Source organism: Callithrix jacchus, chromosome X (genome assembly GCF_049354715.1).
Source record: "Callithrix jacchus isolate 240 chromosome X, calJac240_pri, whole genome shotgun sequence".
NCBI classification, from domain to species: domain Eukaryota; kingdom Metazoa; phylum Chordata; class Mammalia; order Primates; family Cebidae; genus Callithrix; species Callithrix jacchus.
This window is the reverse complement of record NC_133524.1, coordinates 126905123-126923064: the sequence shown is the minus strand read 5'-3', so window position 1 is coordinate 126923064 and position 17942 is coordinate 126905123. Positions and strand designations below refer to the sequence as shown.

At 47.4% G+C, this 17942-nt stretch overlaps 1 protein-coding gene across 6 annotated transcripts; it reads left to right on the top strand.

Moving 5' to 3' along the window:
- The first annotated feature begins 605 nt into the window (after positions 1-605).
- Positions 606-16622, top strand: IGSF1 (immunoglobulin superfamily member 1). Of its 6 annotated transcripts, none has more exons than XM_035287924.3 (21): positions 606-698; positions 1728-1905; positions 3035-3171; positions 3313-3339; positions 3727-4008; positions 4309-4596; positions 6496-6780; positions 7017-7310; positions 7805-8083; positions 8408-8528; positions 10387-10457; positions 10551-10583; positions 10978-11268; positions 11591-11869; positions 12522-12809; positions 13896-14183; positions 14367-14654; positions 14845-15132; positions 15250-15528; positions 15923-16046; positions 16197-16622. In XM_035287924.3, exons 3-21 carry the CDS (start codon positions 3135-3137, stop codon positions 16330-16332), a joined length of 3978 nt encoding a protein of 1325 aa, XP_035143815.1. In that variant the 5' UTR covers positions 606-698; positions 1728-1905; positions 3035-3134; the 3' UTR covers positions 16333-16622. The 6 variants fall into 6 exon arrangements, with proteins under 6 accessions (XP_035143815.1, XP_035143814.1, XP_078220384.1 ...); XM_035287923.3 differs by having other exon boundaries at positions 1728-1922; XM_078364258.1 differs by lacking the exon at positions 1728-1905.
- Positions 16623-17942: the final 1320 nt, after the last annotated feature.

The window sequence follows — 17942 nt, the reverse complement described above, 5'->3', positions numbered from 1 at the left end:
ACGTAAAATCTGGACTAAAATCTAAACATGTATGTCTCTAAAAGCCTGGGCTTTTACCTCAAGCTGGACTTTGAAGGCTGTCCAAGTTACTTAACCCTCTCTGAACTTCAGTTTTCTTATCTGTGGGAGTAACACTTATGTTGTAGAGTTACTATGAAGATTAGAAATAATGGATCCCAGGGCCCAGGGGCACATAGTAGGCACTTAAACTGTGGTGGTGATGTTTATGCATAAATGGGGCGTTAAATGGGCAGGGGAAGATCTGAGATCCTGATAAAGGTATTGGGGAGCTAGAGAGAGGGGATCTACAAATCTTCTTGAGAGCTGGCCTTCTCCCCACCTGAATACTGTGACCCAATGAAACTCTGAGCTACAGGCGATGGGGTAGGGGGCCTGAATTTGGCTCCTGCAACCTCTGCAGGGAATCCAGAGAGAGGCGGGGAGCTGGGAGGGGCGTAGAAATCCCCGTCGTCAGAGGACTGCAGGTGCCAGGCAGAGTTGTTGTAGGTGGGCTCCAGAGCCTGGCGCCGGGAGGGGAGGAGGTTGGGGCGGGCCGGCAGGCAGGCGGGGGAGAGAGGAAGGCGGGGCTCAGAGCCGGAGAGGCTGTCCTTAGACAGCTCTCCTCGTGCCGGGCAGTTTGCTGCATCTGGAGGAGCTCACTGGAGAATCTCCAACCTCGGAGCGGGCCTTCAACTACCGTAAGTACCTGCAAATGAGCGCATAGTTCAGTGACTGAAGATTAAATACTGGCCACCAGATCCTAAACAAAACCCCGAAAGAGCCTTTTTGCTGTAATTAATTGCCGTAAATCAAACTGCTCCCCAGTCTGTCCCCCCACCCCCTTCATTCCTGCCTTTCTCCTTTCCTCCCCGGATCCCAGACCTGCCTCGGTGAGAATCTCTGGGCACTGTAGATATCTCCCCTTTTCCTTCTCAACCTTCCCTCCAAACCCTCAGTGGAGCCTGTACCCGGCACCCCGCCGAGCCCAACCCCTTTGACTCCTGGAGCCCTCAAAGCTATGCAGGGGGCCAGCCATTAGACATTTCGGATATGTCACCCTCAAAAACACTGCGGCGCTGCCTAAGGGTGGGGAAAATGCTTGGGGTGGAGTAGAAGGGAAGGGTAAAATGGCTAGGCAGCCCAAGTTGGGGGTGGGGGTGGGGGTGAAAGGCCAAAATGGGCGTGGCCAACTAACCTGACACTGGGGGCTGTTCTCACGTTCCCCCGATAGAAGATTCATCATTTGGGGTGAATATAAATGGTACAGTTTCCTTAGTGATTGAGGAGGGATCAGCCATGTCCAAAAGCCCAGCTTCCCTGACTCCTCTCAATCCCCCAGAAGGCAAAGACTCTGGTTTAGGGGTCCAAGTGGCAAGGTTGACACCTCAGATGGCACCTGGTGTAATCCCAGGTTGAACCTGTTCCTTGGCAGTGGAACCTAGCTTCCCCCAAAAACTCCTGGCCCAAAGCCCCAGGGTAACAAAGCAACAGGGTGGCATCCAAGCTTTGTCCTGGCCTTGAGAGGAGTGGGAGCAAGGGACCTTAGGAACTGAGATGGAAAGGGCATCTTTAGGGTCCAACACCAGTTTGATGCCCCCTTTGAAAAGAAAAAAAAATAAGCTCCTTTTTAAAATGTAATGTTCACTACGTGCCTGGCACTGTGCATGTATTATCTCTAACCCAATACAACAATAATGTTAGGTCTATATTACTCCCCCACTTTACAGATAAGGAAAATTCAGAGTGGGTAATCTGAAAAACCCTCGATACAAAGTGAAAAGTGAACAATGGACCTAGGCTTCCTTGAATCTCTCACTGTCCACTTGTTACCTACAGTCCAGATATTTTGAACACGAAGCACCCTCCTCTTCCTGCTCCACCATTTTACCAAGTGTTAGCACTGGGGTAAGGTGGAGGCTGAGGTCAGTATGGAAAAGCAAAATCAGTCCCTTTCTCTATTCTGGGAGCTGCCTCTTCTTCACTTTTCTGAGCTAAGATTTAATAACAGCTGGAGTTAGCCAGGACTTCAGACTCCCAGTAGTGAGTTGGTGGAAGAGAATTAGCTTGAGTTTGTGTGACTGGGACGAACCTTTCCTTGGTGAAAGGTTACTGTGGGGGGAGGTGGAGAGAGGCCTGAAAGCTCAAGAGTCTACCTTATGTATATGCAAGGCCTATGGTAAATAATGACTTTGCTCCGGGAGAATGGAAAGCCTCCCTGAACTCAAATATCTTTGCCGTATTTCCTGAAATTCAAACAATTTCATTTCCCTTGGAGGCAATCAACAAAACTTTGTTTAGAAGTTAAGGGCAACCAAAGAATCACTTACACTTCATGTAAATTAACTCCAGCAGCTTTATTTTCTAACACATGCTTGACATGGGGGTATGGAACTTTTAAGGGAAGGAGACAAGAATGAGAGTAACATTGGATCTAAAGCATTCTACAGAAGGGAAGGATATCCAAGGGATCAACTGAGAGGAGTGAGGGAGGGTGAAGAGGGAGTGAAGAGTGCCTCTGGGAGCTTAAATCGTTGTTTTAGATCAGAGGCCTTGGAGTTAAACATGGATTTTAATTTGGGCTCTAATATTTAATCACTTTTGACTTTGCACAAATTATATACCCTCTCTAGGCCTCAGTTTGTTCATCAGTAAAATGGGAATGGTAGTAATGCCTCCTCTCCTAAGTTGTTGGAGGACTCAATATACATATATGTAAAAGGATCTCTGAAAAGGTGACTCTGTACATCCCATCTCCCCCATCCTGTGGAGCTTCTGCAGGCTATTCCGGGCCTCTGAGATCCCAGAGACAAATCCATATTTCAACAAATCTGACATCTTCGATACCAACAAAGACCTTGAGTGGGAGGATGGGGAAGTGAGGGAAAGGAGCAAGGAGAAGAAGCCGTAGGTGACCTTGTAATACTGCATGCCCGTGAGGGAGTACAATGTAGGGTTGTCAAGTGCAATTTAGCCATCTAAACTAAACTTTAAGGAGCGGGACAAGTCCTCTGAGTAAAAACAATTCTGTTTTTAGATTCCACCACCTGCTGAGGAGAAAAATTCTTCAGGACTCAGAGCGCACAGCCAGCACCAGAGGCCCCGTGACCCTGGACAGACCAGGGGAGGGAGCCACCATGCTGCAGACATTCACTATCTTGCTCTTTTGCATTCGTGAGTACAAGGAAAGGGTGAGGGGCAAGTGACCCTGTCACAGGTACCCACTAATTAGGGGTGGGAGAGGAAAGTACTGAGATTTGAGTGCAGGGCAGAGACAACAAGGGAGCCCTCCTTTACCATAATCTCTCTTTTCAGGGATGAGTCTGGGTATGACATCGATAGGTAAGTGAGTTCTGCCCTCTCAGGCACCTCCTTCCTAAAGGATCCAAGATGCTGGCATGTCTCCATGACCCCAAACGTAATACCCTGAGATTCCAGAGATAGACTGGGCTGACTGGGAATCAGAGGACTTGGTTTCCTATCACATGGTGAAAAGCTTTATCTCAGATGAAAAAGAAACCACCAGTCTTTATTCCCCAACTCATTTGAACCCCTTGACCAAATATTTTGGGGTTCCTATATGATGCCTCACACGATCCCACTCCTGTCCCCAAGGGAAGACAAAATGAGGGATCTGGTTCCCGGCTAATTTTAAGGACCATTGTGGGACATGTTATGGGAGGGAGAGGGCTGGACTGCTCACATCTTTTTGATCTTCGGGAATTACAGTGATAGATCCTCAACCGGAGCTGTGGATAGAGTCCAACTACCCCCAGGCCCCTTGGGAGAACATCACGCTTTGGTGCCGAAGCCCCTCTCAGCTATCGAGCAAGTTCCTGCTGCTGAAGGATAAGACACAGATGACCTGGATCCACCCTTCCCACAAGACCTTCCAAGTTTCATTCCTTTTAGGTGCCCTTACTGAGTCCAATGCAGGTCTTTACCGGTGCTGCTACTGGAAGGAGACAGGCTGGTCAAAGCCTAGTAAAATTCTAGAGTTGGAGGCACCAGGTAAGAAGATAGAGATACTCAAGAATCAACCCCAGCTCCTGAGATTCAGACTTGCCTTACAGGGCAGGGTTTGCTTCTCAAATGGATGCAAGCACACCTCCCACAGTTAGTAAATAAGGGCCTACTCTGTATTGGGCAATGCAGAGGGAGGATACAGACTCTGGAGCAGAGATGGGGGAAGGAGGGATGACAAACAAGGATCAAACAGGGAAGCCTCAATTAAGGTAGAGCTCTCCTCTGCTGCTCCCTAGACAGTATTATCCTTGCTTTACCTAATTCCAGTTCGTTCTGCCCTTCCAGGCCAACTGCCCAAGCCCATCTTCTGGATCCAGGCTGAGACCCCTCCTCTTCCTGGATGTAATGTTAACATCCTCTGCCATGGCTGGCTGCAGGATTTGGTATTTATGCTGTTTAAAGAGGGATATGCAGAGCCCGTGGATTACCAAGTCCCAACTGGGACAATGGCCATATTCTCCATTGACAACCTGACACCTGAAGATGAAGGGGTTTACATCTGCCGCACTCATATCCAGATGCTCCCCACCCTGTGGTCAGAGCCCAGCAACCCCCTGAAGCTGGTTGTAGCAGGTGGGTGTGGCCACGGCTGCTGGCGTCTGGCAATTGTTGTCCCAGGGATCATGGCTGGTTGAGCTAGGGTTTCTGCGTTTACTTTCCTCAGCCAGTTCCTAGGCCCTGCAAGGCCCCATAAGCTAGAGTCTTTTGGCATTTTACTGAGATATAAATTAGAATCACATATGCTGCAAGGCAGATGTATGGGAGCCAATCATTTGGCTAATGAAGGAGCCCAGCCAACTGGCCAGCAGCTTCAGCTCATCACAGCTTTGTTGTTCTCTACTTGTTGAATATTATGCATTCATTCATTAATTCAACTGGTATTTATTGAGCACCTAATATGTGCCAGGCACTGCCACTGCAGTCTTATAAATGGAGTTTTAAATTTGCAAATGTGTTTTACTTGTAATTGTTATTTTTACGTGTGGAAAACAGAATAGATTGCCAGTGTTGGTGAGGAAAAACAGAAAATGACAAATAATTTGATAGCTCATATTTTAGAAATGGCTTTATAAATCACTTTGGTTCCCTATCAGTAGAGCTAGGAAAGCAGCGCCAATGTTTAAAGGTAGAAGAGGTTCCCCATAATGTAAAATGTCAGAAATGCCCCAGCCCCAACTCCCCTACTCCATGGCCTGGAGGTTTCTAGATGGAATTGGCCACATTTGCTTTAGTCTCTCCATTCAGCTAAATAGGCTTGGGAAAAGCTGTGGTGTTACAGAAAGTGCCCTAGACTTAGAAGCAGTAATCCTAGTTTCTAGTTCCTTCTCTGACACTGCCTCCCTCTGTGATCTTGAGCAAGTCACTTCACTTTTCTGTGCTTTGGCTTCCTCTACTCTAAAAATGGGATAACAGCATCTCTCTGATCTACTGTGTAATGCTTCTCTCTGTGCCTCAGTTTCCTGATCTGCAAAATTCATATTATAATAATAATGCCTACCTCACAGGGTTGTTGTGAGGATTTGCCTAAATATATATGTACAGTGCCTGGCATATAAGTTCTCAATAAATGGTAGATACTGATTTTGTTAGTATAGCTTTTTATTGAGGATCAAAGAACAAAAAACTGCCTGTTTTAACTGAGTGTATGAATGTTTGCTGTACTCATGCCCTTTCAGCATAGATTCCACTAACACACTTCTGTAGTTACCTGCTCACCAGTATCCCCCACCAGTTCATGAGCTTTTTGCTAGCAGAGACTGTCTTTTTTACTCATATATGCCTAGACCTATATGATGCTTGATGCATACTAAATGCTCAGTGAGCATATGCCAGAGCGGATCCTTCCATAATGAATAGCTAAGTGTGCCTGGCATTGGGGTAGGGGTAGGAAGGAGTGGTAGGAGGTCAGGTTTGCCCTCACCTTTGTGTACAATCTTGGAGAAACAATCTATGGAAAGGAATGTGTTGCTCTGTAACAGAGATTTCTTTGGGTTGCAGACTTACTGGCCAAACCCTCCTTATTAGCTTCTTTTAGTCTTGTTGTGGAAGTACTGTCTTAAATGAGCTTAATGTATTCAAGTGCTCTCCTTAATACTTCAGTGGCATTCATGCTCTGCAAAGATGAAATCAATGTCATTTTTCAGAGGTTTGTTTTTTCTGGTGGTTGAAAGAACTACATCTGGCATTTCAGAGACCTAAAGATACAGGGAATTATGGATGTAGATCTTCCACTGAGATACACCCATATATGTGATTAGAGCTCAGTGAAGCTGATAGATTCTTGAGAGAGAAAAAGGGCATAAGTGAATCTACCCTTGATTATGTTATAGAGGCAGAGATCCAAGGAAGGGAGAGGGAAGAGAAGGTAAACTTCAGCTACCACTTCTTCTTTAAAGAAATTAAAAAAGGAAAACAGAAGACAACAGGAAAGAATCATCCTGCCTCTAATTTCAGGGTCTCTTCCCTTTGTAGGACTCTATCCCAAACCAACTTTGACAGCTCATCCTGGGCCCATCATGGCACCTGGAGAAAGCCTGAATCTCAGGTGCCAAGGGCCAATCTATGGAATGACCTTTGCTCTAATGAGGGTTGAAGACTTGGAGAAGTCCTTTTACCACAAGAAGACAATAAAAAATGAGGCATATTTCTTCTTTCGGTCTTTGAAGATCCAAGACACTGGACATTACCTCTGTTTTTACTATGACGGGTCATACAGAGGTTCACTCCTTAGTGATGTCCTGAAAATATGGGTAACTGGTAAGAGAGGGGCCATGGATCTTAGGTTAAAGGCTAAGGATGTGAATCTCCCTCTGTGCCCTGGAGAACCTAATCATGTGGCCGGGGCTAACAGTAGAGAAGGGAACAAAATTTGTTAAACTGGGTGTAGGCAGGTTTTTCCAAGGGTGGTCTGGAGGAAGAGGAGGAGCAGAATCTTAAGGCGTGGGAGCAGGAAGGGAAATCATTAGTGCTTTATATTTTGGGTCTTGTCCTAGACACTTTCCCCAAGACCTGGCTACTTGCTCGGCCCAGTCCTGTTGTCCAAATGGGTCAGAATGTGAGCCTACGGTGTCGAGGACCAGTGGATGGAGTGGGCCTTGCACTCTATAAGAAAGGAGAAGACAAACCACTTCAGTTTTTGGATGCCACCAGCATCGATGACAACACATCATTCATCCTCAACAATGTAACCTACAGTGATACTGGCATCTATAGCTGCCACTATCTTCTCACCTGGAAGACCTCCATTAGGATGCCATCACACAACATCGTGGAGCTTATGATTGTAGGCAAGTGTTAACAACTCTTTTTGTTATCCACTTTTTCGTTTTTATCATCACTGTGGTGCTGTAAGAAGGAGCTAGTAGCCTTCTATCCTCTGAGAGTTATGAGCAAAATGCATACGTGCACACACATGCGCGTGCACACACATACATACGGAAGGTGGTGTAGAACTTTCTTCAAAAACTTTAGGAACCTTGTCTCCCCCTCCACCTCTCAGTATGGAACAGCCCAATTGTAACCCCTGGGGAAATTATTTTTGTTTAGGCCAGGAGAAGCTTACAGGTATGAGGTCTTCCTGATTGAAGGTAGGGAACCAGGAATCTCTAGAGCACCAAAAGCTAGGCAAAAGAATTCCAATGCACAGTCAAATCTTGAAGCCACTGACCAAGTGGAAGTGGAAAGGAAGAGAAGAGCAAATGGGGAGTTCAAAAATATTTTCTGGGGGAAGGGGTACGGGGTTTGAGGTTACTGCTCACTGTGGTCTCTGGATTGGTTTCAGATAAGCCCCCCAAACCCTCCCTGTCAGCTTGGCCAAGCACTGTGTTCAAGCTAGGGAAGGCCATCACCCTTCAGTGCCGAGTATCTCATCCAGTACTGGAATTTTCTCTGGAATGGGAAGAAAGAGAAACATTCCAAAAATTCTCAGAGGATGGAGACTTCATCATCAGTAATGTGGACGGGAAAGGTACAGGGACCTACAGTTGCAGCTATCGCATAGAGACACAGCCTAACATCTGGTCACATCGCAGTGAGCCCCTGAAGCTGATGGGGCCAGCAGGTGAGAGGATAACTCTTCAGAAAAATGTCCCTCCATACCCAAGAGATCCAAGATCAGTGCCCAGAAAGATGTGGAAAGGGGAGTCAGGGACCTGAAAATCAAAGCCCTTGGGTTTCAGCACCCTTCCCCTGGGGTGGGCTCATAATTCCTCAAAGGCAGCCAGCAGGATACTTTCAAGGCCCCCATTCTCTGAGAAAAGGAAGGCCACTTCTGCCTCACCTTCCCAATATAAGCACTCTCAGTAACCAGATCGTCCTCACCCCATGAATGTATTCACCTGTCCCTGTCCCCAAAGCCTCTGATTCTGGTCTTCTCTGGTCACAGGCTATCTCACCTGGAATTACATTCTGAATGAAGCTATCAGGTTGTCCCTACTCATGCAGCTGGTTGCCTTGCTGTTGGTTGTGCTGTGGATAAGGTGGAAGTGTCGGAGACTCAGAATCAGGTAACTGTCTTGTCCCAGCCCCCTGTTCCCCAACCTAACAGAGTCTGAAGAATGAGTCATGCTGCATTTGAGGCAAGCCACAGAGGCACACCCTATAGCACTCCCATCTTCTGGGCTTAGGGAGCAAGACTTTCTCATCCCAGCTGTCTCTTTCACCTCACAGAGGGGTTAACACTCAAGCCAGAGGGTGAAGAAATGCATAGTTCTCAGAGGCAGGAGGAATAATCAGAAGTGCATTCACTGACATCCCCCAGGGAGGGTGCCCAAATCTCCCCCACAATCCATCCTGCCCCTCAGAGATGATTGATGTCTCCCTCATTAACTTGTTGTGAATTTTTTCTCTTGTAAGGAGCCATGCTGTCCTGTCTCCCAGGCTGTTATCCAACCCTATCCCAACTTTTCACCCTATCCCTAGCTCTCAAGAGCTATTAAGCCTTGTGTTCCATGCTAGTTGTCTTAGTAACCAGTCTCTGACACTGTGGGCTCCAACCACCTGTGCAGAGCATTCTGGGAGTGTAAACCTGACCTGGATGGACATTTGATGTGACATTGAATGAAGCAACAGAATTAGACTGTTTCCTCTGACTCACAAACTCACACCAAACAGATTCTCCTGCCATTTCCTTTGATTCTATGGCATCTTCTGGGCCATCTGCCTCTCTTATCCCCATGGCTTGTGCTCAGGCTACTCTGCTGGGAACAAGGAGATAAATGACTACTTCTGACCTAGTGGGGGTGTTAGCTCCTGTCTACTTCCCCCTACTCCCTGCTTCTGGCTGCACCCACCTCCGCCCCCACAACTGTGGTTACAGCTTGTCTGGGAGTATTCAATGCACAATGGACTATGATTATGTGTGTCTGTGTTTTCCACTGGAATCTGAAGGACAGATGCTTGGGCCACCAGAAAGGAGCCATGTAAGCCTTCTGTAAAAACCACCACCCTTTTAGTTTTCAAAAAGTTTCAGCGGGGTTCAAGCTCTTCTTTCTGGAACCTGACCTGGGTCCCGTACTCATTAGAGTAATTTCCAAGCCAGTGATGAGAAAAAAAAAATGTAGGCTGTCCCACCCCAGCCTAGCAACACTGCATCAAAGAATAAGATCAGAGACCAGATTTAGGAGAAAGCAGCTTGAAAAATCATGTTTTCTTGACCAGGAAGGATGGTTAGTGTTTTCTAAGTAAAAATTGTCAAATGGATTTTGGATTAATATCATCTAATTCTACAGGTCCCATAACCCAAAGCTGCTGCATATTTCTAGTTATAATCTGGGTGAGGGGAGAGAGTTTCTACTCCTGAAAAGGCTTAGCTCAGCACTGACAATCTTCTAGTAATTCATCACAGCTGCCTAGGCAACCCTTCCATAACAAAGGCAGGTGAGGCAGGTGGGTCTGTCTGAGGACCAATACTGCCATAACAACTGCTTCCAAACTTAAACTTGATGACTGAGAAACACTCACGGTTTCTCCCTCCACCCCCACACCCACGACCCAGAGCTGCCGATCACACTGAGCTCCAGGGGTTCTGAGAGCTCCAGATAATACATAGGCATTTTCACATCTGACATCTCAATTCCAGCAACAGCCTGATCAGGGGCCACGGGGAGCTGACATATGATATAGGCTGGGGAGTGGGGAGGGGGCGGGGGGGCACATGGGCCATGACAGGGTAAGAGGTTTATAGGTAGTAAGGCCCTCAAAAAGAAAAGTCATCGATGTCAGAAAAGATTATATCCCATTATCCTGGCCATATCCAGTCCCCATTGGGTAGCGAGCAAGCCAATGACATAAATTGCCGCCCCCTTCCCTCCACCCTCCCCCTAATCCCAGCAACTCCTCTCATCTCTTTTCTGGTCTTGTTAGAGAAGCCTGGTTGCTGGGAACAGCTCAAGGGGTCACCATGCTCTTCATAGTCACAGCCCTTCTCTGCTGCGGTGAGTACAAGTGGGGGAAGGGGCCTGGGCAGAAGGCCGGGGTGAAGTGCCGTGGGGGAGGGGGCTGAGCTCTGGCAGCAATTTCTTTTGCAGGACTGTGCAATGGGGTATTGACAGAAGAGACTGGTGAGTTTTTCCTGCTCCAGACTGGGACATTCCTCCCTGGAGATCCGAAATAACTACAGAGTGTCAGTGTCATTGGCCAGGGAGTGACTGGTTGGGAGGGAAGGACAGCCAGGAAGGGGCACTTGTTAAAGCTGCTGGCAAAATTCAGCCTCCAACTTTGCCTTTCTGCCTACAAAATTTCCTCCAAGCTTCTGCACTTTTCCGAGGCTCAGCTATAAGACATTAGCTTCTCCTTTCCCCAGCACCTGAGGAAGGAAAGAAGGAAAGGGTTTGGATTTGGGTTGCAAGGGGAGGTGGGCAGTGTGATCTGGGTAGGGGGTTCAAGGGCAAGGAGGAGGGAGGGGAAGGGAAGAGGGAGGAGGGAGGATGGCTTCATTAATTCTGCTGTTTCTAGAAATAGTCATGCCAACCCCTAAGCCTGAGCTGTGGGCAGAGACCAACTTTCCTCTGGCCCCGTGGAAGAACTTAACCCTCTGGTGCAGAAGCCCTACGGGCTCAACTAAGGAGTTTGTGTTGCTGAAGGATGGGACCGGGTGGATCGCAACTCGCCCGGCCACAGAGCAGGTCCGGGCTGCCTTCCCCCTTGGTGCCCTGACCCAGAGCCATGTCGGGAGCTACCACTGCCATTCATGGGAGGAGATGGCTGTATCGGAGCCTAGTGAAGCACTTGAGCTGGTGGGGACAGGTAAGAAAAGGCAGAGGGTCCTCCGATAGTTATCCCCAGTGCCCCTGGGACTCCCACACTGCTCCTGGCAGTGAGGGAATGAATTCACAGGGACCCTGAAACCAAACAGGCTTGTGCTGCATGCTGGAGAGAAGGGGCACTGAAAGAGTAGGGGGTTAGGGGGTGGGGGGGGCAGGATGGGAAGGAGAGTGTGAAGAGACTGACTGGAAGAGCCTAGGGCCAGCCCAGAATAAATGTCTTTATTTGCTGACAGTGACCCCGAGTATCCCGTCTGGGCAACTGCAAACTTCTAACTCCTTTTTCATCCCATTCTGTTTTCCAGACATCCTCCCCAAACCTGTCATTTCTGCTTCCCTCCCAATCCGGGGCAAGGAACTACAAATCCGGTGCAAAGGATGGCTGGCAGGCATGGGGTTTGCTCTGTATAAGGAGGGAAAGAAAGAACCTGTCCAGCAACTTGGTGCTGTTGGAAGAGAAGCCTTCTTTACAATAAAAAGAATGGAGGATAAAGACGAAGGCAATTACAGCTGCCGCACTCACACTGAAAAGCGCCCCTTCAAGTGGTCTGAGCCAAGTGAGCCCCTGGAGCTTGTCATAAAAGGTAGAGCTGAAAAGGGTATGTGAGGAAGGGGGGGTGCGGGTGGAGGGAGAGGCACAGCCCCGGGTCAGACACTCCTCTCCCTGCAGCAAACTTTGCTGCTGGTCCTGGGAGCCTGTGTCCAATCTTAGAGCCAGGCAGGCGTGGCTCTGGGAGTGCCAGGGCCTCTGGCTGCACGATATTAATAGCCATAATTGTTATTAATAGCTTGGGTTTGTGGAGGGTGATTTAATTTTTCTAATTATTTTCACATCAATTATCTCACTTCACCATAGAGCAACTCTTCAATGGGGGTGAAGTAGGTACCATTTTCCACTTTTCCAAATGGGCAAACTGAGGCTCAGAGAATCAGCAGAGCCCCCATAATTCTATCTTTTCACTAGCCTCCATTGCCTGCTCTGATGACACGGAGGACTCATCTGGAGGTAGTGAGGGTTGGGGTTCAACGGTCCCTGTGTAAGAAGTCCATCTGCAAAGTGGATTTGCCTTACTTTTTAACTGCACTTACTTCTGAATGAAATACTACAGAAAGCAGAGAAGCTTCCTAGAACCAAGATTTGCTATATTTGCTTTCTCTCTTTCTTGATCTTAATTTGGTTTTGTGTTGTATTTTGTTTTTTTTTTTTTTGTTGTTGTTGTTTGTTTTGCCTTCTAGAAATGTACCCTAAGCCCTTCTTCAAGACATGGGCCAGCCCTGTGGTCACCCCTGGTGCCCGAGTGACTTTCAATTGCTCCACCCCCCACCAGCATATGAGCTTTATTCTTTACAAAGATGGAAGTGAAATAGCATCCAGTGACAGGTCCTGGGCAAGTCCGGGGGCCAGTGCAGCTCACTTTCTAATCCTTTCGGTGGGCATTGGTGATGGAGGGAATTACAGCTGCCGATATTATGACTTTTCTATCTGGTCTGAGCCCAGCGACCCTGTGGAGCTCGTGGTGACAGGTTAGGAGGGGGGGCTCCAGGTAGAGGTAGTGCCAACCCGGGGACAGTGGGTGGAAGGCTGTCAGTGGGAGAGAAAGAAATGTTTCTTCTAGGGCCGGGCACGGCGGTTCACACCTGTAATCCCAGCACTTTGGGAGGCTGAGGCGGGTGGATCACAAGGTCAAGAGATCGAGACCATCCTGGTCAACATAGTGAAACCCCATCTCTACTAAAAATACAAAAAATTAGCTGGGCATGGTGGCACATGCCTGTAATCCCAGCTACTCAGGAGGCTGAGGCAGGAGAATTGCCTGAACCCAGGAGGCGGAGGTTGCGGTGAGCCAGGATCGCGCCATTGCACTCCAGCCTGGGTAACAAGAGTGAAACTCCGTCTCAAAAAAAAAAAAAGAAAAAGAAATATTTCTTCTAAAACATGCCAAGAAAGTGCTTAGGACAGTGGCTGGGCCATAGTGACCAGTCCATGACACACAGCTGCTCATGTTATTATTACAGGAACAAGAAACAAAGGAGGTTGGAGGGCAAGCAATTCACTTCTGGGGAAATCAATGACGCATATAGGGGTGTCCAATCCCAAGAGCTCTGTTCAGGTCACACTATTCCTGTACTGTTGTGCAGTTTGGCCTTGAGCTTTAGGCTCAACGTCCACTTTCTCTGTAAGCTGCGCCGTCAGAGATCAGTGGGCTGGATGGCTCTCAGAGAAAGCGAAAAGACCTTGAAATGTCAGCTGCATACTATGCAGCCATTACAAATGGCAGTTTTCAAACTGTTTAACATTATAGGAAAATGCTTACATATAAAGCTTAGTGAACAATGTCAAACTACACAACTGTGCACACAGTGGAGTCCCAATTATGTAAACAGTTATAGCTATATGGACATAGGAATGTATAGAAAGAATAACTGGCAAAGAAATATTAAAAATACTTATCTTTGAGTGGTAGAATTGTGTTTCCTTCATTGTTTTTTTTCTATATTTTCTAATTTTTGACAACAAACTTATATTGTGTCTTACAATAACACTTTAAAAAGCTATTTGCAGGATATGAGGGCTGGGTTTCTCTCATGCTGTGGTCTCTTTAATTTCAGAATTCTACCCCAAACCCACTCTCCTGGCACAGCCAGGTCCCGTGGTGTTTCCTGGGAAGAATGTGACCCTGCGCTGCCAAGGAAATTTCCAGGGCATGAGGTTTGCCCTCTTGCAGGAGGGAGCCCAGGTTCCCTTACAGTTCCAGAGTGCCTCAGGGAACTCAGCTGACTTCCTTCTCCACACTGTTGGAGCAGAGGACTCTGGGAACTATAGCTGTATCTACTATGAGACAACCATGTCAAACAGGGGGTCATATCTCAGTATGCCCCTTATGATCTGGGTGACTGGTAAGGACAGACCGGACATGGGACTGGGATGGAAATCATTGGAGAAGGGGTTAGGGAGGGAAATTCCTCCTGGAAGGCTAGGTTAGGACCCAGAGGGGCAAAAGGAGAAAGATAAAGGGTTAATTTAAGCAGGAACTGGGAAATTTTAATACTAACCACTTTACAACGTTGGTCTCTTTCTAGACACATTCCCTAAGCCATGGTTGTTTGCTGAACCCAGTTCTGTGGTTCCCATGGGGCAGAATGTTACTCTCTGGTGCCAAGGGCCAGTCCATGGAGTAGGATACATTCTGCACAAAGAAGGAGGAGCCACTTCAATGCAGCTCTGGGGATCGACCAGTAATGATGGGGTATTCCCCATCACCAACATGTCTGCTGCTAGCATGGGGCGTTACAGCTGCTGCTACCACCCTGACTGGACCAGTTCTATCAAGATACAACCTAGCAACACCCTGGAACTCATAGTCACAGGTAAGGAGAAGAGACTCTCAAGTGGGCATGAAAGTGTAGAAAGGAGTGAATAGACTGCCTCATGGGAGATAGTTTCCAGAGAGCTCAAGGAGAGGCAACCAATTGTCTTTTCTGTTTATTGAGCAGAGTCCCCGGGGTGATGCATGGGAAAGTGGTCTCTTCTCTTTGACCAGGAGTTCATTTCTTCCAGGTTTACTCCCCAAACCCAGCCTATTAGCCCAGCCTGGTCCCATGGTGGCCCCTGGAGAAAACGTGACTCTTCAATGTCAAGGGGAACTGCCAGACTCAACATTTGTCCTGTTGAAGAAGGGGACTCAGGAGCCCTTAGAGCAACAGAAGCCAAGTGGGTACAGGGCTGACTTCTGGATGCCAGCAGTGAGAGGTGAAGATTCTGGGATCTACAGCTGTGTTTATTATTTGGACTCTGCTCCCTTTGCAGCTTCATATCACAGTGACTCCCTGGAGATCTGGGTGACTGGTAAGATCCTGGAGACTTCAGTGTCACGATTTTGTAGTTTTTAGCAGTTAGCAATAAGGGGGTAAAGGGCTAAGTTCAGGGTCATTTATTCTAACTTTGTGTCCTTACTGGTTGCAGATAAGCCCCCTAAACCCTATCTGTCAGCCTGGCCCAGCACCATGTTCAAGCTAGGGAAGGACATCACCCTTCAGTGCCGAGGACCCCTGCCAGGTGTTGAATTTGTCCTAGAACATGATGGAGAAGAAGCACCTCAGCAGTTTTCAGAGGATGGAGACTTTGTTATCAACAACGTAGAAGGAAAAGGCATTGGAAACTACAGCTGCAGCTACCGCCTCCAGGCCTACCCTGATATCTGGTCAGAGCCTAGTGATCCCCTGGAGCTGGTCGGGGCAGCAGGTAAGAGAATAATCTCTCCATGGTCCTGATGTGACACAGCTGGGATCCCAGGGACAGTCCCCACAGAGGCATCCCAAATCAGGAGAATGGAGGGGCTCTGGAGCTGGGGACCTGAAGTGTGTCATCTTTCTCCTAAGGATGGTGAGGAGGTGGGACCTCAAATGTATTCGAAGATAGTGAGTAGGATTCTTTCCAGGCCTCTTTCCTCCAAGGAAAGGAGAGCTGCTTCTGCCTCAGCATAAACTCTGCCACAGCCCACCCCCTCTGTAGTCTGAACACATGGCTCCCACGTGAATCCGAAAGAAGGCCAGAGTGTCGGACAATACCAGAGATCAAGGAGAACATACACACACTCATCTCCATGGCCTTGGTTTCTCCTCTTTCATCACCACAGGGCCTCTTGCTCAGGAGTGCACTGTGGGGAACATTGTCCGAAGTACCCTGATCGTGGTGGTTGTTGTAGCCTTGGGGGTAGTGCTAGCCGTAGAGTGGAAGAAGTGGCCTCGACTGCGAACCAGGTAAATAAATGCCTCATCGTGGCCCCTTCTGTGAACACGGTGGTGCTGGAAAAACAATCAAACAAATACTCCCCTGGTATCTGAGCCCCACCATGCAACCTGTTTTCAGGTTCTCAGTCCTCCCTTACTCATGTCTTTTTCTTTACATAGAGGCTCAGAGGCAGATGGAAGAGACCAGACCATTGCCCTTGAAGAGTGTAACCAAGAAGAAGAACCAGGCACCCCCACCAATTCTGGTTCCTCGAGCTCTCAGAGAATCTCCATGGAACTGCCAGTTCCAATATAATAATCTCCTCCTTTACAAGAACTTCCCTCTCCTCTCTCTTGCTCTCAGAGACCTGTAAATCCAACTAGTTACCCTGCAAGTCAGCCCCATTTGCTGTTCCTTGGTCTCTAATCACCTGAGCTGGGTAAAGCGGATTCTGGGAGTTGAGCGCTCTGCCAGGGTGAGATGTTTTCTGAAGACAGGGTCCCCACCCCTGTAACTCCTCGCTGTACTGATTTACTGGCGCATGAAATTCTATTAAAAATGCATTCTTCTGAATAAAAAGAGTATCCACTATTTAACTGCAAAAACTATAGCTGTGGTCTTCTATTGGTCTGTTTTCCACTAACAATTTAGAAATGGTGTATTGGAGCTGACCTCGTTGGCAGAAAAAAGAGAGTACAGGGCTATGAGAAAAGAGAAAGTTGTTCAAGATTGGGGGTTCAAGGTTGGGGGCTCCAAAGTAGCTACTTCCCAATTTGGTTTGACACATAGTCACTGACCAGAGTATCCTTTTGCCCTTCCGTCAATCAATGAATGAATGGCAGCACTCCCTCCAAGTTGAGCCTGAGGAGGAAAAACACCAACATTACATGCATTTCACCATGTTACCTTTGGGTCCATAGTACATCTGCTTTCAAACAGCAGGATTGGCCCTCTGCAGAACTTTGAAACTGGAAAAACATGCTTTGTGGTCCTTACCTAGCAATCAGAGGGTGTAAATTAATTCATTCTTAAGTAGGAACAATTAATCAAATCTGATACTTTGCCCCTCCCTAAAGAGAGTCCCGTTTTCCCAAAGGAATGTGCGTCTAATGATGGGATCTTAAGAACAGTAAGCAGATGAGGTGAATGGTTTGGAACAGGGGACCTGCCAATGTCACCTCCCAGGATTCCAAATAAGGAAATGGGGACTAGCTCCCATTTTCAGCCCCTGACCTTTGCACCTGGATTAGAAAGCCACTTGCCCCATGAGTGGGAATTCAGTACACATTAGGCTATTAGGCAGTTTGGATTGGGGAGGGAGGCTTATCTAGTTCCTTGAACCTTGTTAAAGACCTCAGAAAAAGTGACCTACAGATCTGAGAGGGGGTCATCACCCCTTCACATCCGAACCTAAAGAACTTAAACTTGCCACCCAACACTGTTTAATTCTAAGCTAACACGGTTCAGTAGAGCAATGTACAGGGGTACAGCACCTCGTGAGTTATTTAACCCTGGTTATAATAAAGTTTAGAAAGCAACTCCTCTATATGCTTGCATTAGGAAGCATATTTATCCAGCAAGTTAATGAAAAAAATGCATCCCATTTCCCTTAATCCTTACAGAATGAAACTCTCTGAGTATTACAGACTAATTTGTATTAAGCTCTTCAGAATGTAGAAGTACAAAGTCCCACTCTGATTTCCATTTGATGAGGTTCTATTAGTCACTTATACTAATTTATTATAGTATTTATAAAAATTGCATTTCAAAAGTGCTTTTACATTTGAGTTTTGCCAAAACTAATTGTTGCTTGCTGCTGAACACCACGTTTTTTTCCCTCAAACTCTCCATCCCTAGCCCTCAATCAAGCAGTACATTTTGAACACTGGAAAGAGTTGGTCCTGAGTTTTGGATAAAAGTCATTT

What these genes read in the sequence shown, in the direction of transcription:
- IGSF1 (XM_078364258.1), top strand. Translation starts at nt 3,135, where the DNA reads ATGCTGCAGACATTCACTATCTTGCTCTTTTGCATTC. An exon ending in TATCTTGCTCTTTTGCATTC is followed by an intron (nt 3,172 to 3,312) that starts GTGAGTACAAGG and finishes CTCTCTTTTCAG; the next exon opens with GGATGAGTCTGGGTATGACA. An exon ending in CCTGGAGATCTGGGTGACTG is followed by an intron (nt 15,133 to 15,249) that starts GTAAGATCCTGG and finishes TACTGGTTGCAG; the next exon opens with ATAAGCCCCCTAAACCCTAT.